Genomic DNA, 26,896 nt, shown 5'->3' on the forward strand with positions numbered 1-26,896 from the left:
CCGCGGGTCGCGAAGCCCAGCTCTCAGGCTGCAGCCTTACAGATGGACTACAAAACCCAGGATGCATCGCGGGCCCTCCTCCGAGGCCCCTCCGCTTCCGGAGATGGCCTCAGAGTGGTCCCAGAGAGAAGGGGGAGGGGCCTTAATCACGCCAGCGACGGGGCTACCAATGGTGGCTGATGTGGGCGGGCTCCCGAACCCTAGCGCTCAAGCCTCGCACCGCCGCCGAGAGAGAAGGGGAAGAGAAGTCTTTGCTGCTACTAACATGGCAGTTCTGCAAGGCGCAGACTTCCTTTGGAGGCAGAAAACCTGATCAGTGTGCCAGGGAAAACGCTAAATACAGGGCTCTAGAGCCGCTCTTTAGAGAGATCAGTGAATGCATTTGTAAATTAAAGTCATTCACGAAGGTATCCCCTGGCTTAAGAGACATCGCGAATGCTGGAGTTGGAATGATGATGATAGTAATGGCAATAGCAATAATAGGTAACATTTATTGAATGCTTACCATGTCTCAGGCACTCTGCTGAGCTCTTCTGGGGAATTATTTGATTTAATTAACTTTGTGAAGTGCGTGCAATTATTATCTATCACTCATTTTGAAGATGGGACAGTAACTGAGAAGTCACTTGCGGAACACATGCCCTTTGCCGCGGTTCCATGGTCCCCTCAGGGGCCCTGTGGCCCAGCTCCCTCCTTCCAAAGGGGAATTGATCCCCAGAAAAGAAAATTAGGTGCTGCAGTTCTCACTCCTTTTCCTGTGCCTGCTAGATTCTGAGTTCTCCAGCTGGAATGGGAAGGGACAGCACTGGGAGCTCTTCTCCTGGCCTCCCCTCCCCCAATTAGCTGACCAGGAATTTAGTGACTTTGGCAATGGATGGTTTGAGAGTTGGCAATGGAGGATTGAGCCTTATTGCACCTTCTTTGTGGAGGATATGACAAGGATTGTGAATAAGAACCGGAAGGGACACAAAGGATGATCATTTAGGGAGCGTGAACAAAGAGCTAGCACAATACAAGTGCTAGCTTGAAATATAATGATTGAAATATAATGATTAAGAACTTAAACTTGAATTCACATCTTGGTTCTGCGATTTGGTTATAAATTTGGGCAAATTACTTCATCTCTCTGATTCTCATTGGGAATGATGATGCCTACATCTCATGGGATTGAGATGAAGACTGAGTTGAAAGAAGGCATATAAAGTGCTTACCTCGTTGCCTGTCGTAGAGATAGTGATCAGTAAGTGATAACTATGTTTTTATCGCCATCGTTATCATTACTGTAAAGATAAGGGAGAAAGATTAAGTATCTAGACTGTTTGTCCAAGGTAATTATATAGGATTGGACCCGAGGTCTGGTGCTTTGTGGTTCCTTATCTTTTGTTATTTTGATCTCAGTTTCCACATTTGTTATTTAGAAATATATTTTTATTTATATGTTTTATAGAAACATTCTTCTGAGCTCCCAGATATGTGACCCCATAACTTAGAACCCTGAGTGGTAGACTTAACCTTCTTTTCCTCTTTTTTTCCCCAAGTCATTCCATCCCACACAGAACACTCGATATTCTTGAATGGTCCTGTTTTCCCACATTTTTTTGGAGCGAGAGCCATGACTTCTGATTGACATGGCTTCAAAGAGTGTTCACTATCTCATGTGATTCACCCGCTGCTTAAGTCTCGTGTGCAACTCTGTTCTCTACCAACAGATATCTTTCAGTTGTTTCCTGCCTCATTTGGTAGCATCTGCTTGGAAGTCAAAGGGGAAGTGATACCTGTGCCTTGTAATAGGCTGGCCATGAACCAAGAGGAAAGTGAGCTGGAAATGAGAGCCATAGGAATTTGGGTAAGTTTTTTGTTTTTGTTTTTTTGGCCGCGGGGCATGGCTTGTGGGATCTTAGTTCCCTGACCAGGGATCGAACCTGGGCCCATAGCAGTGAAAGCGTGGAGTCCTAACCACCGGACCACCACGCCAGGGAATTCCCTTGGGTAAGTTTTGGACACAGGCTTTTGCTAGTTTCTGTGGCCATACATGGATAACTTAGTTTAATTTAGCTTCAGTGTTAGGCTTACACCTGTGATGTCATGTGCGAGAAAAACACTGACCTTCAAATAGTGAGAATCCTAGCCTTAGATCAGTCATGGAATTTCTGTATGACCCTGGGAAAGTCCTTTCTCCGCTCTGGGTTCAAGTTACACATCTGTAAAATGAAACAATTGTTTGAGATTTCTTCCATCTCTGAATTGACGTTCATTAACATATGTCTCTATTTTAGGAGCAATAGGAGATGAGTTCAAGTTTTCCCCAGTGTTACTGAAACTGACAGGTCATCATGCTTCAGTTTCTGGCCAGAATCTTTCTTCTGCAGCCCCTGTTGGCTATCAGCCCTAATCCCTCCCTCCAGCACGGTCTGGTTAACTGCATTTTCTCTCTTCCCTAGCATGTCCTCAGAATCCTTCCTGGCAGAGTGAGTGCAGGAGCTGCAAAGAACATCTAAAGGGTCCAAGAGAAGTTCTTGATCTGAGCACTTCCTGTCTCAATATTTATTGTCTACCAAACACAGTTAATCCTCCCCATCTTGCAGAGTGACAGAGGAGACCTGACACATGTTCATTTTGCTTTTACTGAGTGGGTCTCCATGGAGACAGGTGGTAGATTGTACCTAATGATGACTATGAGGTCTCCTGGTATGAAGAAAACACACACACACAAACACACACACATTCTAGCTTCAAAGCCCAGACCAAGCTTGTAACAGTGGGTTCTGTCTCTAATTAGATGGTCGAGAACATGCTCCAGTCAGTCCTTGAATCCACGGAATCAAACTAGCGTCTCACCGTGGGGAGCATCATTAGTATGAGTGTCATTGACATCATCATTATCATCATCATCACCATCACCATCATGAAAGTGGAAACACAGTTCTGTCCAACAAATAATTGAGCCTTGACTATGTTCTGGACACTGGAATACATGCCGGGGGAGAGAGAGGTAAAAAAGGGAGAAACAATAATCAAGTCAACAAATCAGTAAACGAGAATAGGCTGTGATAAGTGATGTGAAGGAAGTAATCAGGTTGATGTGCTGGAGGGTACCTGGGATTGCAGGAGAGGAGGAGGGCTGCACTTCAGTTTAGATGGTCAGAGAAGGCTTCTCTGAGGAGGTGGTGTATGAGCAGAGATCCCTGCAGATTGCTGGCGAGGACAGAGGTGTGGCTGGTACTGAAGGTCACTTGGGTGGAGGGACAGAAGCAGAGCATGGGGAGTAGAGGGCAAGGAGTAAAGTGATCGGAGGTGGAGTTGCAGAGGTGGGCATGCTGGGCCTTGAGGACCCCTGGAAGATTTTAAGCAGGCGAGTGACATGATCTTTGATCTTAGAGGGCTACTCCGGCTGCTTCGTGAAAGATGGGTGGATTGGAGAGGTACCAGGACTTGTGAAGACTAGTCACCTCGGACTCCTCCCCCTCCCTCCTAGCCCACATGCAATCAGTTGCCAAGTGTGTGGTGGGAGCCCTCCAGGAACTGTGCGAGGGCTTGAATCCGTGTGGTGGCAGCAGAGAGAGAGAGAAGTGCTCAGATGGAGAACTTCATTTAAGAAAGGCTTACGGCGCTCCTACAGTGTGCCAGGCACTGTTGTAGGGATGAGGGATATGATGAAGAACAGGACAAAGCCCCCATCCTCTTGGAGCTTATATTCCAATGGGGACATAGTCAGCAAGCAAGTAGACCAACGTAGAGTATTATATTCAGTAGTATAAATTAGATAGTATATTTAGATAGCATAAATGCTTAATGAAGATAACAACGCAGGATGAGGGATCACGAGTGACGGGGTGTTTGAGATAGAGTGGTGGTTGAAGATGAGTTAGATGAAGTGGATGTGGGGAGGGAAAGGGAGGCTTGAAGGGTAAGTTTTAGGGTTTGGGCTTGAGCTCTAGGGTGTATGGTAGTGTCACTTACAAAGAAGGGGGGCATGGGGAATAAATAAGTGGGAAATCTAGGGCTCTGCCTTGGCCTTATTGATCCTCTAGGGCAGTGGTCCCCAACCTTGTTGGCACCAGGGACCGGTTTCGTGGAAGATAGTTTTTCCACAGTCGGGGCAGGGAGGGGGACGGTCCAGGCGGCAGATGAAGCTTTGCTCACTCAGCCGCCGCTCACCTCCGGTTCCTAACAGGCCTCGGGCCTGTACTGGTCCTTGGCCCAGGGGTTGGGGACCCCTGCTCTAGGGCCATCCTCTCCTCAGATGTGGGACACAACGCATGTTTTGTTATAGGAGTCAGCTTGTTTCAGTAGTTGACGATTTGCATTTTAGAGGCACCCACAGCTTGGGTGTCACATACTCCTGCCCTGCCCAGGAATGAGTCCTGTCAGGTATTTCCCTATGGGAACAGAGAAGAGCCTCTTTCTGGAGCTCTGCTCTGCCCGCTGATCCCCACCTCCTGACTCATTAACCTCAGCAAGTCCAGATAGGAGCTCGTCGTCCTCCCACCCCGTCTTCTCTTGCCTACTCACTTTCGTAAAGGCCCTGCCTCAGCTCGTGGTACCAGCATCCACCCACTCGCCCAACACAGAAAGCTGGGAGTCATCCTGGACTCCTCTCGCCCCCTCGCCGTCCACAGCCAGCCAGTCACCCGGTCCTCTTGTTGTCCTCGCATCTATTCCTTCCTGTCTAACCTCACTGCTCTCGCCTGAGCACCAGCCTCTGCATATCACATTTATACTCTTAAAGGTCCTTCCTGCCTCTTGGCTGACTTTATCCCATCTGCCCTCCTTACTGATGCCAGAGTGAATTTTCTCAAAAGCAAACCAGACTGTATCATTTCCAGGGCTTAGAACCATGCCTCTCCCGCAGTATTGTCTTCAGGATAAAATCCCATCCTAGGACATAAGTCCCACCATGATTGGATGCTGGGAACCTCTTTAGCTGTATCTCTTGCCTCTCTGCACCCTTCATTATATGCTCTGATAAGACAAAACTGCTTATAGTAAACTGAGTACATGCTACTGCCCATTACTGTTACCTCTTGTGCATGTGTAAGCCTCTCTTCTTGAGTTCCCATTGAAAGCCTATTTATACTTTAAAACCCAACCCAGAAATCCTCTCCCCTGGAAAGACTTCCTTTCCTCTATGCTACTTCTGGTCCCTGTACATGCTTCTCTGTTTACCACTCATTGCATCATAACATAGTGATCCATTTACTCACCTGTCTCCTTCAATACCAGATGAACTCTTTGAGGGCTAGGGTTGTGACTTACTCTGCTGGGTATCTGCAAGTCTAGCATGGGGTCTGATCCAGGAAGTTGGCCCACAAATGATTAAGTTGGATGAGTTTGGGTTCAAGTCCTTCAGATGCAACCTGGAAACTCATCCTTCTAGAAACTTCCAGAACCAATAATTATTGACAACAAAGGCAATTTAGTAGGAGTGAATCATTGTACTTTATGGGCATAACACTGAAGAGCGTAGCACCCGGGAACCATTGTGTATTTCCTAACACCTTGTTTAATCAGGGACAGCTCTAATTATAGATGGACCTCTTCCTGGCCCTGGGACGCCTACGCAAGTGTATTTATTTATCAAGGCTTTGACCAAATTAGAGCAGAGTGCAATGGTTAAAAACTAGACATCACAATCCAGCAGAACCAGGTCCTGATCTCTGATTGATTGTGAAGCTTTAGAGGGGTAATTTTTCCTCCCTGTGTCTTGGTTTCCTCATCTGTAAAATGAGGATAAAAATGGCTCCCATGCCTTCAGTCTTTGTGAAGACGAAATGACTTCCTGCATCTAAAGTGCTTGGTACAGTCGCTGGCCGTGACAGCTTTGGTGGTGACTCCTGCAGAGACAAAGCATTCACGCTGATATTCAAGCCGCCATTTAAATGTCTCTTCTGCCCTCACTAGCGTATGCAAGCAGACTAGATTAGGGTGCCTGTTTGACATCTTAGAAAACTTCAGGACTTTTGTTCATAGCATTCATCATGACACTGTTTGCGTCATATTTCGTCTGACTTCCTGACTCAGCTCAGAAAGATCCCAAAGGACTGTGTTTTTTAATCCTTGACTCTTAGCACAGTTCCTGACACAGAGAAAGGTCTCATTGAATATTTGAATGACTGAGCAAATCTTTCTTACTAGCATGCTATCTTGGCATGGGGTATTTCTGTGTGTGTGTGTGCGTGCGTGTGTGTGTTAGGGGGGCTATTTGGTGAGGTTAGAAGTGAAAGCACTGATAGAAAGCCCATGGTGATGGAGAATGGGGGCAGATTCTGGTTAGGGAGCTCTGCACCAGTATAATAAGAGATTAAGAGCACATAAGGACAGGCCCCGGCATCACAGGATTTTTAAGGCTGTCACTGCCTTAGGCTGTGAGGCCAGTGTGTATAATAAAAATAGTTTGCACAGTTCTGCTTTGGAAATCAGGACTCTGACTGAGAGCTTAGCCAACTAGCCAGCAAGAATAGCTTTCTGGAGCTTGGAGCCTCATGAAAATTCCAAAACTGGGGAATAATCAAAAAAAAAAAAATAGGTTTGTTTGCTGGCTTTGAAAAACTGCATTTAAAAAAAAAAAGGAAAGCAAAAAACCTTCTCAATATTCTCTTCATCTGCAATACAAATTATCAGACACTTCCTGTGCACCAGCCCACAGATGAGAGGAAGAAGGAGCCAGGAATAAAGCAGGTGCTTCATAGGAAGTCATTGGCTAGGGCATGAAGAAGAGTAAGGAGTACGGTGTGGTCGCCAGACTAATGCTAATCTAAGTGTGGGGCACAGGTGAGTGCCGACACCACCTGTTTGTGATTAGCTACCAATTCGATAGGGAGCTTGCCACAGGATGTAATACATCAACGACATCACTAGCACATTGTTTGCAGTTCAGCCGCTATTTTTTTCATAGCAAGATATGCTCAATGAAGGTAGCACTGTATTCTTCCCTGTTTTGGCGCAATCCGTCACTGCCTTAGGCTTGGACCAGTAACGGATATTTCTCTGACCAGCTGCTTTGAGCAGCACTGGTCTAGAGCACGGACTTCAAAATCAGTCAGACTCAGCTCTGCTGCTTAAGTGAGTCTCCTGAGCTGTCTGAGCTTTGGATTCCAAGTCTGGAAAATGGAGAGTCATTCATTCAAAACAAATTTTGAGCACACACTGTATACTAGGCACTGTTCTGTGAGTTGAGGATATTGCAGTGACCCCGGCTGATAGGATTCCTGCTTTCATGGGGCCTACAGATAAAGAAGTGAGATAATTACAGCTTATGATAAGTGCTGTTAAGAAAGTCAACTGACCCTTTGATGTGTGTGTAACAGATTGGATGGTTAGGGAGGTTTAAGAAGGAATCAGCTGTGCAAAGAACTCAAGAAAGAGTGCTCTAAGCAGAGGCGAGAGCAAGTGCAAAGGCTCTGAGGCATGCTGGGGGAAACAAGAAGATGGCCAGCGTGTCTGGAGTGGAATGAGGGAGGGGAGGTAGAGCATGGGGAGAGGTGAGGTCAGAGAGGATCCAGTTCAGGCAAGGCTTAGTAGGACACAGGGAAGAGTTTGGATTCCATTCTAGAAGCAATGTGATACCATTGGAGGGTTTTAAACCAGACCATAAAGTTTTTTTCTGAACCATGTTAAAGAGTTTAGACTTTGTTCAAAGAACAACAGGGACCCACCAAAGATTTAAAAGCCTGAGAGTGTCAGGATTAGAACCACATTTTATAAAGTTTACTTGGGCTGTGGTAAAGACAGCAGTTAGGTGGGACTCGAGGCAAAGAGACCAGCTAGGGGAAGACATTCTGGTAGTGGAATGAGTGGAGAAATGTAAGAATGACCGAATTAAGATCCTTAACTGGATCGCAAGCTTCTTTATGTCATGAGCCTCACCGCCTCTTGCTTTGGATGTTCTGTGGCATGAACTTTAGGTCTTTGTGAAAGTCAGTTTTTAATTAACACTCAATTAGCTGAATTGACTAGCTAACATAAAATCAAACTACATCCTCCATCCACTCTTCAGAAACTGACTGCTTGTGTACAGCGCTGGTCTTGTCCATGGTATAGAAGTCGGTCTCCTTTACCTTGTTCTCCTCTCACCTGTTTACCTTCATACCCACTGATGCTCAAGTCTAGGTGAGCCTATCTCCAACAGCAACTGTACGAGAGCGATTTCCATCTGGAACCAAACAAATGCCTAAGCCCTATTTGGAATGTGTATTTCCACAGTCATCCAGCCAGTGTTGCACAAGGCAAACTGGCACTTGTTCAGCCTGCTTAAAAGAACTTTCAGTGCTCTTACATGAGAGGTGGGCTGTTCATCACCAGAGACCTTGCTAGCCATCATGTTGGCAACAATGATGAGAGCTGTTTATTGAGCAACTACTAGGCACTGGGCTAAGGGATTTACGTTTATTCTCTGATTTTAAACCTCACAACAACCTTATACGATAGGTGTTCTTAACTAACTCTATTTTAATGAGAAAGGAACTGGGAATCAGAGAGGCTAGGTAACTTATCTAATGTCATACAACTCATCAGATGCCAACCAGGATTTGAACTTAGTTCTTGCTGATTCCAAAGCCTTGTGTCATTTTAATAGTAAATTTTTTTTTTAATTATTATTATTATTATTATTTTTTAATTTTTTATTTATTTATTTATGGCTGTGTTGGGTCTTCGTTTCTGTGCGAGGGCTCTCTCTAGTTGTGGCAAGTGGGGGCCACTCTTCATCGCGGTGCGCGGGCCTCTCACTGTCGCGGCCTCTCTTGTTGAGGAGCACAGGCTCCAGACGCACAGGCTCAGTAGCTGTGGCTCACGGGCCTAGTTGCTCCGCGGCATGTGGGATCTTCCCAGACCAGGGCACGAACCCGTGTCCCCTGCATTGGCAGGCAGATTCTCAACCACTGCGCCACCAGGGAAGCCCTTAATAGTAAATTTTAATTTATTTTTTCATTCTAGTGACTCCTTATAATTTTTAAAGTTATTTATGCTCATTGTCACACATTCAAACAATTTGAGATTATATAAACTACTGAAAGTATTTGTTCTGGTTATCGATTGCTGTGTAACAAATCACTCCAAAGCTTGGTGGCTTCAAAACATTCATTTAATTATTACCTCACGTGGTTCTGGGACCTGACTGGGCTCAGTTAGTTGTGTCTCTCTGTGTCTGTCATCTGGTTGTGGTCTGATATCAGCTAGGGCTGGAGTCATCTTAAAGCTTTTCTTACCCTCAGGTCTGGCCCCTGAGGCTGACTGGGACCTCCCTGGGACTATCTGCTGGAACACATACACTTGGCCTCTCCCTGTGGCCTGGGCTCCCTCAAAGTGTGATAGGTGGGATCCAAAAGGAAACGGAAGGAAGTAGAAGCTGCTCATTTCTTAAGGCCTGGGTCAGAAATGGGCACAGGGCCACTTCTGCTATTTTCTATGGATCAAGCCAAGATTGAGGGGAAGGAGACATTCCATGAATGTCAAAGAATTTGGAGGCCATATTTTAAAACTGCCACAGTCTGCTTCTGACTGCAAATTATTTCTTTTCCTCTTTCAGCAAAATGAACTTGTTCCATCACGAGACGCTCCCAAACTTCTCATGCCGTCAGGTTCAGGCTTGAAGTCCAGGATCTCGTCTTTGGTATCATTTCCAGGTATGACTGGAGGTGCCTTGAGTGTGGTTTCTTAGTTACAGCTCTTCAAGAATGAGTCTTATTTTTTTTTAATGAATTTTTTAAAATAATTTATTTATTTATTTATTTTTGGCTGCATTTGGGTCTTCGTTGCTGCCCGTGGGCTTTCTCTAGTTGTGGAGATGGGGCTTCTCATTGCAGTGGCTCCTCTTGTTGCGGAGCTTGGGCTCTAGGTGCATGGGCTTCAGTAGTTGTGGCATGCAGGCTCAGTAGTTGTGGCACACGGGCTTAGTTGCTCTGTGGCATGTGGGATCTTCCCAGACCAGGGCTCGAACCGGTGTCCCCTGCACTGGCAGGCAGATTCTTAACCACTGCGCCACCAGGGAAGCCCAAGAATGAGTCTTGATCTGAGTATCTGTGAAGTAAAAAGATAACTTATCTGTCTTCCATACCTAACATCCAGCTGTGGGCTAGGCATCTGAATACTGCAGTAAATGTATTGTGGGTTCCTTGATTAGGGTCCAGTTCTATTCAATGTTTCTCTGCAGCTCAGCCTGTTACCCGAAAACTGGGTTTACCTCTTGGTGGATGTGGAAGCCAAATGACACAACCAAGTCAATGAGTGGGAGAAGGAAGGATTTATTACTTGCAGTAAGCAAGGAGAACACCTGGGATCTTCCCCAAAGCAAAACTGGGGAAGTTTTAAGCTAAGGGTGTATACATATTCATGAAGGGGCTTGAGCAGAGAATTCAGCCTAGAATTGGGGCAAAGGTTGACAGAGCTCAAGCTTGAGTTGATTGAAGTCACGAGGGTCAGGAAAGGTCAATATCATCATTCCTTAGGTTCTGACCAGCCTGGGGTCTTAGCATGCAGTTACCATCCTCCATCTGGGTGGGGGGCCTTGGTTCCTACAGAACTCAAAGCTATGTATTAGATTGTTATATATCTCCTTCTCTTTTTGTTCAAGCTGATTCTAAAAAACTTTGAGGATTTTTATGATTTTTACTGGAGTTCCTTGCATGGGGAAAAAAGCCATGACACAAATCTTTTTGGCTCCTGTTAAGTCCTTTTCTACCTTGGATGCCTTTTCAGACCACTGTGGGACAATGCCCTTAAGAATCTTAGAAATCCTGTTGTTTATTGAGATAAGAAGGCACACCCTTAAGCTCTTTAGAAGGATTTTGTCTGTTTGGAATGGTTAATGAGGTACCTTCTTAAACCTCTCTGAGCTCTTAACAAAAGATGCAATTCTCATCCTTTGCTGGAAAGCCATTTTAATTTGAGAATAGTTTGCCCTCTGGAGAAGCTGGGAGTGAGAAGTAGTTTTATTTTCAAACCCAGAAAACACTGGCTTTGACATAACCTCTACGTTCTGCTTGAAAACCAAAAAAGTTCCTCTTTTTAGCTTCTCTCTCTTCTTTGCATTTTACTAGAGGCAGGTTGGTCAGATCATCATGTTTATGAGGTATGTTTCCTACTTTTTGGCATTACAGCAGACAACAGTGTCACCAAACTTTCTGAAACCGTGAACCTCAGATTGGGACCTGAACCCACATGCCGGGACTCGAACCCAGCCAAAACCGGAACCCGGCCAAAACCCAGACTGGGACTCGAACCCGCATGGCCGGCACTTGAACCCGGCCAAAACCAAGATTGGGACTTGAACCCACACAGCCGGGACTTGAACCCGGCCAAAACCCACAGTCTTCCAACTGAGATCACACACCTGGTTTCAGGACTTAATGAAGCTCAGGTTCTTGATGTCTCATTGTGGAAAGAATTCAGTGAGAGACAAAGTGATAGGTAAGAAGTGGATTTATTTAGAGAGAAACACTCCACAGACAGAGTGTGGGCCACCTCAGAAGGTGAGAAAGGCACCAGGGTATGGGGTTGTCAGTTTTTATAGTGGTGGGTAATTTCATAGGCTAATGAGTGGGAGGAGTATTCCAGCTATTTCAGGAAGGGGCGGGGATTTCCAGGAATTGGGCCACCGCCCACTTTTTGATCCTTATGGTTGGTCTTGGAACTGTCATGGCGCCAGTGGGTGTGTCATTTAGCTTGCTGATGTGAGCATATACTGAGGCTCAAGGTCTAGTGGAAGTCGACTTGTCTGCCATCTTGCACCCATTTGCTTCTAATCAGTTTATATCATATCCTCGGGCTATGTCATTCTTTCAAAGGTTGTGCCCTGCCTCCCTCCCTCCTGTTTCATTTCCCCCACCCACAAGGGTCCCCTTTTGCTCATGGACCTCAGGCTTGACAAGGCTCATTTAGCCAGTTCTCAGTCAGAGTCTCTCGTGAAGTTGCAGTCGTCTGGTTGCGGCCAGAGTCATCTTGAAGAATGGCCCAGGCTGCACCCATCTAATCCCTCCTCTGGGAATTATCACTGGGGTATTGACAGAGGAATCCAGTTAACTAAGGGCAGCCAAGCCGAGAGACATGGGGACTTTTAGAGTCAAAGTGGGGCTGAGCATAGTATATTACTAGACCATATGCAAGACGGTTAAAAAGAAAGTCATCTGTTGGGAGAGAAAACAGAGGTAGAGATGACAGAGAGCACTGGGCACTCTGATTCCTGGTGGCTCTCTAAACCCATACGTTCTGTCTGGGCTTTGTTTCCATAATACCTTTGCATTCTCACCATAAACTTCCATTTTGACTTGATTTTGAAACAGGAGGGAAGGAGGCAGGGCACAACCTTTGAAAGAATGACATAGCCCGAGGACATGACATAAACTGATTAGAACCAAATGGGTGCAAGATGGCAGACAAGTCGACTTCCACTAGACCTTGAGCCTCAGTATATGCTCACATCAGCAAGCTAAATGACACACCCACAGGCGCCATGACAGTTCCAAGACCAACCATAAGGATCAAAAAGTGGGCGGTGGCCCAATTCCTGGAAATCCCCGCCCCTTCCTGAAATAGCTGGAATGCTCCTCCCACTCATTAGCCTATGAAATTACCCACCACTATAAAAACTGACAACCCCATACCCTGGTGCCTTTCTCACCTTCTGAGGTGGCCCACACTCTTTCTGTGGAGTGTGTTTCTGTCTAAATAAATCCACTTCCTACCTATCACTTTGTCTCTCACTGAATTCTTTCTACGATGAGACATCAAGAACCTGAGCTTCATTAAATCCTGAAACCAGGTGTGTGATCTCAGTTAGAAGACTGGGTTTTGTCTGGGTTCAAGTCCCGGCTGTGTGGGTTCAAGTCCCAATCTGGGTTTTGGCCGGGTTTGAGTCCCGGTACATGGGTTCAAGTCCCAGTCTGAGGTGCACGGTTTCTGCTTGGCCTGGGGAGATTTCTGTTTCTGACATGCAACATACTGCCCTGACCGGAAGCCTGGAGAGATATGGTGAGACTCTTTATCTTCACTCTAGGAGTGGTGGGAAGAAACGAACATGTGCTTCAGGGCCCTTGACTCAGGCATTCATTTATTTATCCATTATTAATTCAAATAAGTCTCTACTGAACTTCTTTTGGTTACCAACTTCTGCTGGGCACTGGGGACATGGAGGTGAACAAGGCTGACAATGTCCCAGTCCTCGTGGAGCTCACAGTCTAGTGAGAATCACCCAGAGCAAGTTCAGATTCCTTCTCTGCCAGTTACTAGTGAAACTGAGCGGGGCCCTGTGGGGATCACAGGCATGGAGGCCTTTTTGTCCCCCATTTCTTGTAGGCAAGACTCCAGCCTCCATGACCTTTCCTGAGTTCCAAAGGGCAGATTCAAACAGTTGCTAATCAAGGGAGGCACGGCCAAGAAAGCCCCTGAGGCAAGATTAAAGGGACCAGAGGAGCTCATCAAGATTAGGAGACCCACCCCCTGTGACCCTGCACACACCCTAATCTTGTCAGAGACCCCACCTTTGAACCATTGTTGTAAAACCCCTCATCAAATCCTCCCCTGTTGGGACACATAGTTTTTTCACGGCAGAAGCCTGGTGTGCATGGTGCGCGGGCCTCTCACGGGCCTCTCACTATCGCGGCCTCTCTTGTTGCGGAGCACAGGCTCCAGACGCGCAGGCTCAGTAATTGTGGCTCACGGGCCCATTTGCTCCGTGGCATGTGGGATCCTCCCAGACCAGGGCTCGAACCCGTGTCTCCTGCATTGGCAGGCAGACTCTCAACCACTGCGCCACCAGGGAAGCCCTGTCTCCAAGATTTGATTCAACATGTTGAGAGGCTGAGCTTTAGGTAATATTAGCTGGGTGAATTCCCCACTTAACTGGAGATTCCGTTTTCTCATCTGGAAATGGGCATCACTTTGTGGAGTTGGTGTGAAGATTAAATGATACATGTGTATATATGTATATATATATGTGTAGATTATATGGGATTTGAAAGCCCCTTAAATATTTGAGTTTCTTTTACCTTTTCACTGTTTATTAAATCAGAGTTGACATTTTGGGTTGGAAAATTCTTTGCTGTGGAAGGCATTGCAGGATGTTTAGCAGCATCCCTGGCTTCTACCTAGAAGATGGTAGTAGCACTTCCCTGATCCCCAAGTAGTGACAACCAAAAATGTTTCCACATGTTGCCAAAAGGGCCCCAGGCGGGTAGGGGTGGGCAAAATCGCTCCCAGTTGCAAATCCCCACTTTAGATAAAAGGCAGACATTTTTGCATAAAACTACAGACCCCAACATTGACCTCTGCATCTGACTTCCCAATCCATCTGACTCCTTTCCCCTGGGTTTTTGCCTCCAAAACTAAATGGCATCAGGAGGAAGTAGGTACCAATGCCAATTTTATAATGTTGACACTGAAGAAAGGAAAATCTGCATAGCCCCCTCCTCTCTTCCTCTCTGAGGCCAAGCCCAGTCCTGCCTGTTTAATTACCTCCAGTGATTTCAGCATTAACTAGGTCTGCTGATCCACCCTGGTGTGAAGAACTACAGTCTTGACCAAATCTGATAGTGCAGAGAAATCGGAGCCTTTCCCTAGTACCTTTCATGTGGGCCCCAGCTTGGGTTGAGGGTCATGGCTTTAGTGGGTCATAGTTGGAACACATTTGGCATTGGCATTGACATTGTCTGAGGGTGAGGAAGGGATTCTGTTTCCACCGGTTGCTCTATAGTATCACAGTGGGTCATGGGCATAGCAGTCTGATTAGTATAGAAACTGAATTTGCATGGCAAGAATATGATTTATCCATAGAACTATAAAAATATCTTAGTTTTCCAAAAAGGCCTTTCTTTATACTTTATATAAATTTGAGAAAGAATCAGTTGTCCATGTTAAATATTATGGTGATGATGATAATGATTTCATCTGGGATAGTGGCTTTCTCCTGGCCCTCTGCTATCAGAGCCTGTGGGGCAGGACGGGCCTGGCTCTCTGATCCTCTGTCTTACTACTTTTTTGTTTTTGGCTGCGTTGGGTCTTCATTGCTGCACGCAAGCTTGCTCTAGTTGTGGTGAGCAGGGGCTACTCTTCGTTGCGGTGTGCAAGATTCTCATTGTGGTGGCTTCTCTTGTCACGGAGCATGGGCTCTAGGCGCGTGGACTTCAGTAGTTGCAGCACATGGGCTCAGTAGTTGCAGCATGCGGGCCCTAGAGCACACAAGCTTCAGTAGTTGTGGCGCGTGGGCTCAGTAGTTGTGGTTCTAAGGCTGTAGCGCGCAGGCTCAGTAGCTGTGGTGCATGGGCTTAGTTGCCCTGCAGCATGTGGGATCTTCCCGGACCAGGGATCGAACCTGTGTCCCCTGCATTGGCAGGCAGATTCTCAACCACTGCACCACCAGGGAAGTCCCGTCTTACTACTTTCTCTCTTGCTCATTTACCAGCCTTCTGCTGTTCCTTGACTACCAAGCTCCTACAAGGCCTTTTTTTTGTTTTTAATTGAAATATAGAATATAGTTGATTTACAACATTGTATTAGTTTCAGGTATACAGCAAAGTGAGAGATTGGTTCAAGATGGCGGAGTAGAAGGACGTGTGCTGACTCCCTCTTGCGAGAGCACTGGAATCACAATGAACTGCTGAACAATCATTGACAGGAAGACACTGGAACTCACCAAAAAAGATACCCCACATCCAAAGACAAAGGAGTAGCTGCAGTGAGACGGAAGGAGGGGCGCAATCAGAGTAAAATCAAATCCCATAACTGGTGGGTGGGTGACTCACAGACTGGCGAACACTTATACCACAGAAGTCCACCCACTGGAGTGAAGGTTCTGAGCCCCATGTCAGGCTTCCCAACCTGGGGGTCCGGCAACGGGAAGAGGAATTCCTAGAGACTCAGACTTTGAAGACTACACGGATTTGACTGCAGGACTTCAACAGAACTGGGGGAAACGGAGACCCCACTCTTGGAGGGCACACACAAAGTAGTGTGTGCATCAGGACCCTGGGTAAGGAGCGGTGACCCCATAGGAGACTGAACCGGACCTACTTGCTAGTGTTGGAGGGTCTCCTGCAGAGGCGGGGGGTGGCTGTGGCTCATCGTGGGGACAAGAACACTGGCAGCAGAAGTTCTGGGAAGTACTCCTTGGCGTGAGCCCTCCCAGAGTCTGCCATTATCCCCACTAAAGAGTGGGTAGGCTCCAGTGCTGGGTCACCTCAGGCCAAACAACCAACAGGGAGGGAACCCAGCCCCACCCATCAGCAGACAAGTGGATTAAAGTTTTACTGAGCTCTGCCCACCAGAGCAACAGCCAGCTCTACCCACCACCAGTCCCTCCCATCAGGAAGCTTGCACAAGCCTCTTAGATAACCTCATCCACCAGAGAGCAGACAGCAGAAGCAAGAAGAACTACAATTCTGCAGCCTGTGGAAGGAAAACCACGTTCATAGAAAGATAGACAAAATGAAAAGGCAGAGGACTTTGTACTAGATGAAGGAACAAGATAAAACCCCAGAAAAACAACTGAATGAAGTGGAGATAGGCAACCTTCCAGAAAAAGAATTCAGAATAATGATAGTGAAAATGATCCAGGACCTCTGAAAAAGAATGGAGGCAAAGATCAAGAAGATGCAAGAAATGTTTAACAAAGACCTAGAAGAATTAAACAACAAACAGGATAAACAATACAGTAACTGAAAAGAAAAATATACTAGAAGGAACCAATAGCAGAATAACTGAGGCAGAAGAACAGATAAGTGACCTGGAAGACAGAATGGTGGAATTCACTGCCACAGAACAGAATAAAGAAAAAAGAATGAAAAGAAATGAAGACAGCCTAAGAGACCTCTGAGACAACATTAAATGCCACAACATTCGCATTATAGGGGTCCCAAAAGGAGAAGAGAGAGAGAAAGGACCAGAGAAAATATTTGAAGAGATTATAGTTGAAAACTTCCCTAACATGGGAAAGGAAAGAGCCACCCAAGTCCAGGAAGCGCAGAGAGTCCCAGGCAGGATAAACCCAAGAGAAACACACCGAGACACATAGTAATCAAAGTGGCAAAAATTAAAAACACAAAAATTATTGAAAGCAGCAAGGGTAAAGCGACAAATAACATATAAGGGAACTCCCATAAGGTTAACAGTTGATTTCTCAGCAGAAATTCTACAAGCCAGAAGGGAGTGGCATGATATATTTAAAGTGATGAAAGGGAAGAACCTACAACCAAGATTACTCTACCCAGCAAGGATCTCATTCAGATTCGATGGAGAAATCAAAACCTTTACAGACAAGCAAAAGCTAAGAGAATTCAGCACCACCAAACCAGATCTACAACAAATGCTAAAGGAACTTCTCTAAATGGGAAACACAAGAGAAGAAAAGGACCTACAAAAACAAACCCAAAACAATTAAGAAAATGGGAATAGGAACATACATATCAATAATTACCTTAAATGTGAATGGATTAAATGCTCCAACCAAAAGACACAGGCTCGCTGAATGGATACAAAAACAAGACCCATATATATGCTGTCTACAGAGACCCATTTCAGACCTAGGGACACATACAGACTGAAAGTGAGGGGATGGAAAAAGATATTCCATGCAAATGGAAATCAAAAGAAAGCTGGAATAGCAATACTCATATCAGATAAAATAGACTTTAAAATAAAGACTGTTACAAGAGACAAGGAAGGACACTACATAATGATCAAGGGATCAATCCAAGAAGAAGATATAACAATTATAAATATATATGCACCCAACATAGGAGCACCTCAATACATAAGGCAACTGCTAACAGCTGTAAAAGAGGAAATCGACAGTAACACAATAACAGTGGGGGACTTTAACACCTCACTTACACCAATGGACAGACCATCCAAACAGAAAATTAATAAGGAAACACAAGCTTTAAATGACACAATAGACCAGATAGATTTAATTGATATTTATAGGACATTCCATCCAAAACCAGCAGATTACACTTTCTTCTCAAGTGCACATGGAACATTCTCCAGGATAGATCACATCTTGGATCACAAATCAAGCCTCAGTAAATTCAAGAAAATTGAAATCATATCAAGCATCTTTTCTGACCACAACGCTATGAGATTAGAAATCAATTACAGGGAAAAAACGTAAAAAACACAAACAAATGGAGGCTAAACAATACGTTATTAAATAACCAAGAGATCACTGAAGAAATCAAAGAGGAAATCAAAAAATACCTAGAGACAAATGACAATGAAAACACGATGATCCAAAACCTATGGGATGCAGCAAAAGCATTTCTAAGAGGGAAGTTTATAGCTATACAAGCCTACCTCAAGAAACAAGAAAAATCTCAATCTAACCTTACACCTAAAGGAACTAGAGAAAGAAGAACAAACAAAACGCAAAGTTAGTAGAAGGAAAGAAATCGTAAAGATCAGAGCAGAAAGAAATGAAATCAAAACAAAGAAAACAGTAGCAAAGATCAACAAAACTAAAAGCTGGTTCTTTGAGAAGATAAACAAAATCGATAAACCATTAGCCAGACTCATCAAGAAAAAGAGGGAGAGGATTCAAATGAATAAAATTTGGAATGAAAAAGGAGAAGTTACAACAGACACCGCAGAAATACAAAGCATCCTAAGAGACTACTACAAGCAACTCTATGCCAATAAAATGGACAACCTGGAAGAAATGGGCAAATTCTTAGAAAAGTATAACCTTCCAAGACTGAACCAGGAAGAAATAGAAAATATGAACAGACCAATCACAAGGAATGAAATTGAAACTGTGATTAAAAATCTTCCAACAAACAAAAGTCCAGGCCCAGATGGCTTCACAGGTGAATTTTATCAAACATTTAGAGAAGAGCTAACACCCATCCTTCTAAAACGCTTCCAAAAAATTGCAGAGGAAGGAACACTCCCAAATTCATTGTATGAGGCCACCATCACCCTGGTACCAAAACCAGACAAAGATACTACAAAAAAAGAAAATTACAGACCAATATCACTGATGAATATAGATGCAAAAATCCTCAACCAAATACCAGCAAACAGAATCCAACGACACATTAAAAGGATCATACACCATGATCAAGTGGGATTTATCCCAGGGACGCAAGGATTCTTCAGTATACGCAAATCAATCAATGTGATACATCATATTAACAAAGTGAAGAGTAAAAACCATATGATTATCTCAATAGATGCAGAAAAAGCTTTTGACAAAATTCAACACCCATTTGTGATAAAAACTCTCCAGAAAGTGAGCATAGAGGGAGCCTACCTCAACATAATAAAGGCCATATACAGCAAAGCATATATATATAATAAATATGAATATATATATGATTCTTTTCCATATAGGTTATTACAAAATATTGAGTATAGGTTTCTGTGCTATACAGTAGGTCTTTGTTGTTTATCTATTTATTTTTAAATATCTTTTTTTATTGAATACAGTGGATTTATAATGTATTAATTTCTGTTGTACAGCAGACTAACTCAGTTATACACATGTATACATTCTTTTTAAAAATATTTATTTATTTATTTGGCTGCGCCCAGTCTTAGTTGCGGCATGCAGGATCTTTAGTTGTGGCATGCAGGCTCTTTGTTAAAGCATGTGGGATCTAGTTCCCTGACCAGGGATTGAACCCGAGCCCCCCGCTCCCCCCGCATTGGGAGCGTGGAGTATTAGCCACTGGACCACCAGGGAAGTGCCTATACATTCTTTTTTATATTCTTTTCCATTATGGTTTATCTCAGGATATTGAATATAGTTCCCTGTGCTATACTGTAGGACCTTGTTTTCCTTCAGGGCCTTTGCATTTGATGTTCCCTTTTCCTAGAACATGCTCTATTTTAGCTCGAGCCCGTCATAAAATACCACAGTCTGGGTAGCTTAAACAGAAACTTATGTCTCACAAGTCTGGAGACTGAGAAGTCCAAGGTTAAGCTGCTGACAAGGTAGGTTTCATTCTGAGGCCTCTTCTCTGGGCTTGTAGGTGGCCTTCATCTCACTGTGGGCTCACATGGGCTTTCCTCCAAGTGTGTGTACAGAGGGGCAGGGAGAGCAAGCTCTCTGGTGTCTCTTCTTACAAGGACACTAATCCTATTGGATCAGAGCCCCATCCTTATGATCTCATTTCACGTTCGTTGCTTCCCTAGTGGCCTTATTTCCAAATACAGCCACACTAGGGGTTAGGGCTTCAATCTGGATTTTAGGGGGATGCAAACATTTAGTCCATAACACTCCTCCATTGGCTTTATCCCTACCTTGATTTAGCTCTGGGCTATCTATGACATATCTTCCCCCCTTTTCCCTGTCACTTTCTGTCCTTCTCTTTGTTTTTCTTCCTAGAACTTAGCACTACCTAAATGATTTTACGTTTAAAAGAATTGTGTTTATTGTCTGTCCCTACTTCATAGATTTCAGGATTAAGTGAGCTAGCTTTAATAAGGTATTCACTCAACAAATGTTTATTGAGTGTCTATAATGTGCAAGGTCTTGAACTAGGTTCTAGGGTTGCAGTGGTCAAGAAAAGCACACACACACTCCTGCCTTCAAGTTGCTTACAGTCTGGTAGGAACATTTATGGAATACTTACTATGTACCAGGTATGGTGCTAAGAGTTTTGCTTAGATGATTTTGTTTAATTGTCATAAAAATCCCATGACATAGGTCCTATTGTTGATTTTATGGAAGGGACAACTAAGGTCCTAAATAGATGAGCTACTTTTTCAGGGTCAATTCAGCTGATTGGAGCTCGGTCTTGCAGTCTGACACCATAGCTGATGCTCTTGACCACGTGTTAAACTGTACGTGGAAGGCTCAATGGAGCACAGAGCATGTTCAAGGGGATGAACAAAGTCATGTTTGGCTGTAACCTCAGTGTTGAAAAGAATTCAATACTGATTATTCCCAGTAACCATCAGAATAACCCACAGGTGCACTTCACTGTAAACAAATTTGGATATAAAAACTTGCATATACAAGATTGATATTCTGAGGCATTATCAAGAATGTTTTAGGGCTTCCCTGGTGGCGCAGTGGTTGAGAATCTGCCTGCCAATGCAGGGGACACGGGTTCGAGCCCTGGTCTGGGAGGATCCCACATGCCGCGGAGCAACTAGGCCCGTGAGCCACAACTACTGAGCCTGCGCGTCTGGAGCCTGTGCTCCGCAACAAGAGAGGCTGCGACAGTGAGAGGCCCGTGCACTGCGATGAAGAGTGGCCCCTGCTCGCCACAACTAGAGAAAGCCCTCGCACAGAAACGAAGACCCAACACAGCCAAAAATTAATTAATTAATTAATTTTTAGAAAAAATGTTATAAAAAGCATTGCCATGGGATTTCTTTCCTTTAGAGTGTGTGATTGAAAACACAATGGGGACTTTGGAGGCAGACAGACCTGGGTTCAAATCCTTGCTCTGTCACTTATTGCCCTTGGAAGCTTGGGTAGGTTCTGAGACTCAGTTTTCTTATCTGTAAAATGGGGATAATATGTACTTCATAGAGTTTTAAAATATTCCTGCAAATAGAGGATACTTAATAAATGGTAGCTAGTTTTTATTATAGTATCTTTTTCACAGTGCATTTAAACACTAACTTGATTTTTTTTTAAAGGTTACTAACCTGTACAGACGCATCTGTATTATATAAAGTGAGTGGTGTAAACTGATTGCCTGGAAACAGATCCTTCTCCATCAGTTTCCCTGAGCACCTCGAAATAATTCTATTAGTCCCCAATTCCTTTTCCCTTGAAAGGCGGGTCTTTGGGACTGGCAGTTCTCCAAGGTTCTGGGAGCTCAACGGAATCAGGTCCCTTGGCATACCATGTGTCTCCTTTCTCTTTGCCTCTGGTTTCAACAGGACGGAGTTTGGGTCAGTGTCAGTGGGTTGGGGAAGGAAGAAGTAAGAAGAGATAAAAAGGAAAAGTTTGAACTTGAACCCAAGTCATACCCAGCTCTCATTGGAACCCCAGAAACCATCTTCCTCCTTTGGATAGGGCAAAAAGACTAAGAATCTCACTGTCATTGGGCTTGTCAGACCACATGGGACCACATAGTACCATGTTTATGGCTGTGAGTGTTTGGAAGGCATCTGTGGGTTTTGCCTGCCCAACATCTATTCTCATTTCTTGTAAAAATAACTTGACTTTTTTTCCTTTGAGAAACTAACCTTCTCCTGGTCTCAGTCCCTCTTCCAGATCCAGGTAGGTGTGTAGCCAGGCCTGGCAATCAACATGTCTCATTCCTCTGACCACAATGGTTGGTTCAAGGATGACAATATCATCCAAATCTGGGCCAGCAGGTCTCAATTTTGATGCTTTTATTGGCCTTCTTTTCCCCCAGGGATGGTAAGCTCTGGGGATGTAAACCTGCTTCTGCCTTAACCCTCTAGAGAGAGCTTACTGCAGAGTGGAGCCAATGTGACGGGAGACCCCCATGCTCATAATGTCATTTGAGTTCCTCCCTTGTCAGGCTTGGATTTTCAGGTACTTGAGCCAATAAATCCAGTGCCTCCATTTTTTTTTTTCTTAAATCAGGTTGACTTGGGTTTTTGACACTTGGAATCAAGAGAGTCCTGAGTCATGGATCTGACTTTGTTGGGCTGGAGTGAATGGAAGAGGCACCCAGGGTGTGAGGGGGTCTGGAAGCCATGCCCTAGCAGAAGCTCTTAGGGAGACCAGCAGTGTTCGTCCCCGTCTGGAGGGGCTGTCTCTGGGCTGCTTGTCTTATCTCGTCTGGTTAGGTGTGTTCTCAGGGCAGAACTAGATCAAAGAGAGGTGGTTATGGAGGAACAGATGGTGAGGACATGATTTCCAATTTGCTGGAGAAATATAGTTGGAAATTCCTAGTATAGAAGTGAGAGCCTTGTCACTAGAGCTGTCTGATTCCCGGAGGCTGGACTGACCCTGCCAGTAATGCTAAGCGGGTTTGGGGGGGTGGGGAACAGATTTGGACTGAATTTGAGTTCCATCTCTATTTTGGGAGTTTCTGATTGAATGCAGAATGTTTGGAAATATCATTCAGCCTGGAATACGTGTAAATAGGAACTTGCAGTGTTTGTATTCTATCTTTATTTTTATAATAATCCTATGTTACTTTTGTAAGCAGAAGAAAACAATAAAAGAAAATTTTAAGGAGAAAAAAAGAAAAAAAGGTGTGCCCTTGTAAGGACCATGTCTTTTGCACGCCTCTGGCTCCAGTGCTAGCACCGGGGCAGCAGAAGCTGGGTAGCCTGGTGATGAAAAGCAAAGGCCCTGGAGCCTAACCCTGGGTCTGTCACTTGCTGGATGAGTGACCTTGGGCTTCACCCCATGAGGCTATGTCCTGTCTGTAACATGGGGATCCTGTTACCTGCTGCTTAGGGTTGACCTGTGGATTGACCATAAGGCGTGGGAAGCGCCTGTCTGACACGTGGATTGTGCTCAGTAAACGGTAGCTGTTATTATCAGAGAACCTCGGCGATCACCCTGCCGACGCCGTTTCGGAGAGGAGCTCAGGGTGAGATGCGAGGAGGAGAAGGTGTGACAGTTGCAGAGACTGGATTCTGCTCTGGCCACAGGACACAATGAATGCCTTGTCTCATGCTGCTTCTGTGTTTTTTTGGTGGGGGGGAATTCTAGTTTTTTCTTTCCTGGATAAGTTGCATGTGTCTTATGTCAGGGTCCTAGAAGCCACGTCTGGGACAGGAATAGGGACATTGTTCAAGTGATTTATTGGAGTCAGTGCTCTCAGGAAAAGGAGAGTGAGCAGGGCCAGCTATGTAATTTGTGGGGTCCAGAGCAAAATGAAAATGGGGGGCCCTTCGTTCAAAACAAAAAGGGAAAAGTGCTGTTGAAGATACTAACTTATAAAACCTTTCCCTGGGACTTCCCTGGTGACAAAGTGGTTGAGAATCTGTCTGCCAATGCAGGGGACATGGGTTCAATCCCTGGTCCGGGAAGATCCCACATGCCGCAGAGCAACTAAGCCTGTGTGCCACAACTACTGAGCGCGCGTGCCACAACTACTGAAGCCCACACGCCTAGGGCCTGTGCTCCGCAACAAGAGAAGCCACTGCAATGAGAAGCCCGCGCACCTCAATGAAGAGTAGCCCTTGCTCACCACAACTACAGAAAGCGCATGTGCAGCAACGAAGACCCAACGCAACCAAAAAATAAATATAATAAATAAAATTGATTCTTTAACAAACAAACAAAAAAAACAAAAACCTTTTCCTTTCTTCCACGATCTCTCTCTTAACCTGCCATGATTTTTTTTTAATCTGGTATTTAATGTAGTTCTAAGTAAAAGAAAATGTAAAATTTAAATTTAATAAATTTTACCATTCCTCTTTATCTTGTGCAATGCCAATTTAAATGCAAATATCAGCGTGTTTAACTTGGATGTGGAATCACCAAAATGACACAATTTGTTTTTTTATGGCTCGTCCCCAGAAGGTGCCTCCAGTTAGTTAGAAGAGACGAACACAAGCCAGACTCAGGAAGGCTGGAAGGAGGGTGCACAAGGCATAAGGATGCGCTGAGCACCTGATGTGCCATGTCCTGGCTGGGGAAGTTGTGCCGGGAATCTTCCCTTCTCACAGGCCACCTGCTCCAACCCTCAGTGGAAGGAAATCCTAAGGGTTCAGCAACCTCCGTGCCGGGATGTCTAGGTACCTGCATCGGGAGTAGGTGAGAGGCTTGTTCTTGCCCAGTGCCAGCTGAGTGTGCCAAGGGCAGGGTCGGCTGCCACCAAGCCCTGCCCCGGGAAGCCTGTGTGCCTGTCCCCACCTTTCCCTGTGCCTGCTCTCAGGCCGCTGCCCGGAGTGGAGGGCCGCAACAGTCACTGGATGGGGCAGGGAGGGAGAGGCTGTGCAGAATGTGGGGTGTCAGGGGGTAAAGGAGGTGAGGAGGCAGTGGGAGGTGGCACTGCCTCTGAGCCAAGGCTCCAAGTCCCTGTGCATCTCTCTTGTCTTAACTTACATAGGACTTCCTTTACAAAACAGATTCAAAGAAAAATTAAGAATTTCAAGATGGCAAGTGCAATTAAGAATTTCACGATGGTGGGAATTCCTTGGTGGTCCAGTGGTTAGGACTCCACGCTTTCACTGCCGAGGGCATGGGTTTTATCTCTTGTTGGGGAACTAAGATACCGCAAGCTGCGCGGTGTGGCCAAAAAAAAAAAAAAAGAAAAAAAAGAATCTTAAGATGGCAAGCACAGAGCATTAAACCCCAAGCACAGGGCCCTTCTGAACACTGGACCCAGTGTGACTGCCTCGATCCTATGCCCATGAATATCTCTGACGTCATTCTTTTGCTCATCCATTCTTGATGTCTTTTGATTGGGTATATTAAGCAAAACCTAGTTGGCTGTCCTAATTTGTCCCCATGATTTATATGTTTGATGAGCCATCTGCCTGGGTCCCTGCAGTTCAAGCCCCCTGGCTGCTATTCTGACCTTGTTGCCCTTTATGGTAATTGCACCATCTTGTTTCTTAGGGTTGAGTGCTTCCATCGGTCTTTGCTACTCTGGAATTTTATTCTCCGAGTTCTTCTATGGATCCCAGTTCTGTAACAGCCACTATTGAGCTTCTCGTGATACCATTGCTCCCTCACCAACACTTTTCTTATCTCCATGCTAAATGGAGAGTTCTCCAGGCCTTCCCAAGGAACATGGGCAGCTTGTGGGTTTTCCTGTCTTATATAGTAGGCATATTCTAGTATGCCCACTCCTCTGAGCCTTTGTGTCCTCCCCTCCAGTTTGCGGTGGCAGTTCTGGCATCTCTACATTGTTCAGTTTGGATCATTGCTTTTTCGAATCTTTCAAGTACTGTCCCATCAGCATATTGGAACCATCCTCTGGGGCCCTTGCCAGGGTGTTAAATCCTATATCACTGGAGAGGATCCCTCCACATCAACAAACTCTACTTACCCAGTTTATATCTCACTCCCCCCCACCTTGATCCATCACCCTCAGAATCTTCCACAGGCCAGTTTGGGCTTGTGTATGTTGGCCAGGTCTGATATATAATCCCTTTCTTTCCTCAGCAGGCATTTCCTGAGTTGGTCCATACTAAGGTTTTTCCCTGGTTATCAGTCTGGTGGCCAGGAAAGGAGGCGGGGCAAATCCCTAGGAGGGCACGCGTTGCTTTGTAAAGCACCTGCTTCATTTTCCAGAAAGGTAGGGTGGCAGTGGGGCTCTGTCTTCCAGCAAGGGAACAGGGACTCGTCTGCAGGCCCAGAGGGTTCAGGAGTATCTGGGTTTATCTCTTCAGATAGCCCCTCCCAAGAATCAGGATCCTCTTTCTCCCTTCTGGGGCTTTGTCTTTGGTGTAAAGGGATGCACCTAGCCGAGAACTGGCCTTCTTTGAAGTTCTGCCACTCTTACAATTCAGTCCTGCACCTGCTCTGTGTGCCCTCCAGCTGCAAGAGATGCGAGTCTCTTTAAATGCTGCCACGCAGGCCCTCTGAAATTGTTGATCAATGAGTCTGTCATTTTCTCTCTTTAACAAATCAACAGTGCTGAGCAAGAGCCACCTGATTCAGAGGTCTGTTTGGTGACCACTTCCCCCAGACCTCAGATGCTAGAGACACTGTATCATCGCACCCCCTCCAACTTTACTGCATCCTGTTCACCGAAGGTGAAAATCAGCAATCGCATGAAAGCGGCACGCAGTTTGTTTCCTAGGACCACTTCTGGTACCAACTGTTCTGGATTGGTTTCACTAGAAGCAGAAGCTGAGATGGTGTTCGTTGTTCAGCAATTTTTTTTTCTTTTAATAAATTTATTTATTTATTTGTTTTTTTTGGCTGCGTTGCGTGCACAGGCTTTCTGTAGTTGCGGCGAGCAGGGGCTACTGTTTGTTGCGGTCCGTGGGCTTCTCACTGCGGTGGCTTCCCTTGTTGCGGAGCACAGGCTCTAGGCGCGCGGGCTTCAGTAGTTTTGTGGCATGC

General features: G+C 45.2%; 1 protein-coding gene and 1 long non-coding RNA gene across 7 annotated transcripts in view; one reads left to right on the plus strand and one right to left on the minus strand.

Annotated features, from left to right (window-relative positions):
• Positions 1-13: 13 nt before the first annotated feature.
• The window catches only part of LOC309622714 (uncharacterized protein), a 37,624-nt gene continuing 10,741 nt past the window's right edge, over positions 14-26,896 (plus strand). The window contains exons 1-5 of one of the 6 annotated variants that reach the window (XR_014241063.1): positions 14-483; positions 1,710-1,846; positions 9,527-9,623; positions 24,398-24,634; positions 26,463-26,859. Coding sequence is in view for 2 of the 6 variants with exons in the window: in XM_082378808.1 (XP_082234934.1) it covers positions 180-483; positions 1,710-1,846; positions 9,527-9,623; positions 10,151-10,224 (612 nt within the window). In the remaining 4 variants the exon portion in view is untranslated. Of the gene's footprint in view, positions 8,561-8,891; positions 9,624-10,150; positions 11,334-24,397; positions 24,635-26,462; positions 26,860-26,896 lie in introns of those variants that run through there. The other 5 variants (XM_082378808.1, XR_014241065.1, XR_014241066.1 and 2 more) reach the window with 5 other exon arrangements.
• Positions 9,700-11,435, minus strand: LOC309622743. The gene is made up of 2 exons (XR_014241101.1): positions 11,330-11,435; positions 9,700-10,017 (listed from the first exon to the last, which is right to left on the minus strand). It is a non-coding gene; the product is annotated as an uncharacterized lncRNA (long non-coding RNA).

The sequence above is a fragment of the Balaenoptera borealis genome (assembly GCF_965194805.1).
Source record: "Balaenoptera borealis genome assembly, chromosome: 2".
NCBI lineage: Eukaryota > Metazoa > Chordata > Mammalia > Artiodactyla > Balaenopteridae > Balaenoptera > Balaenoptera borealis.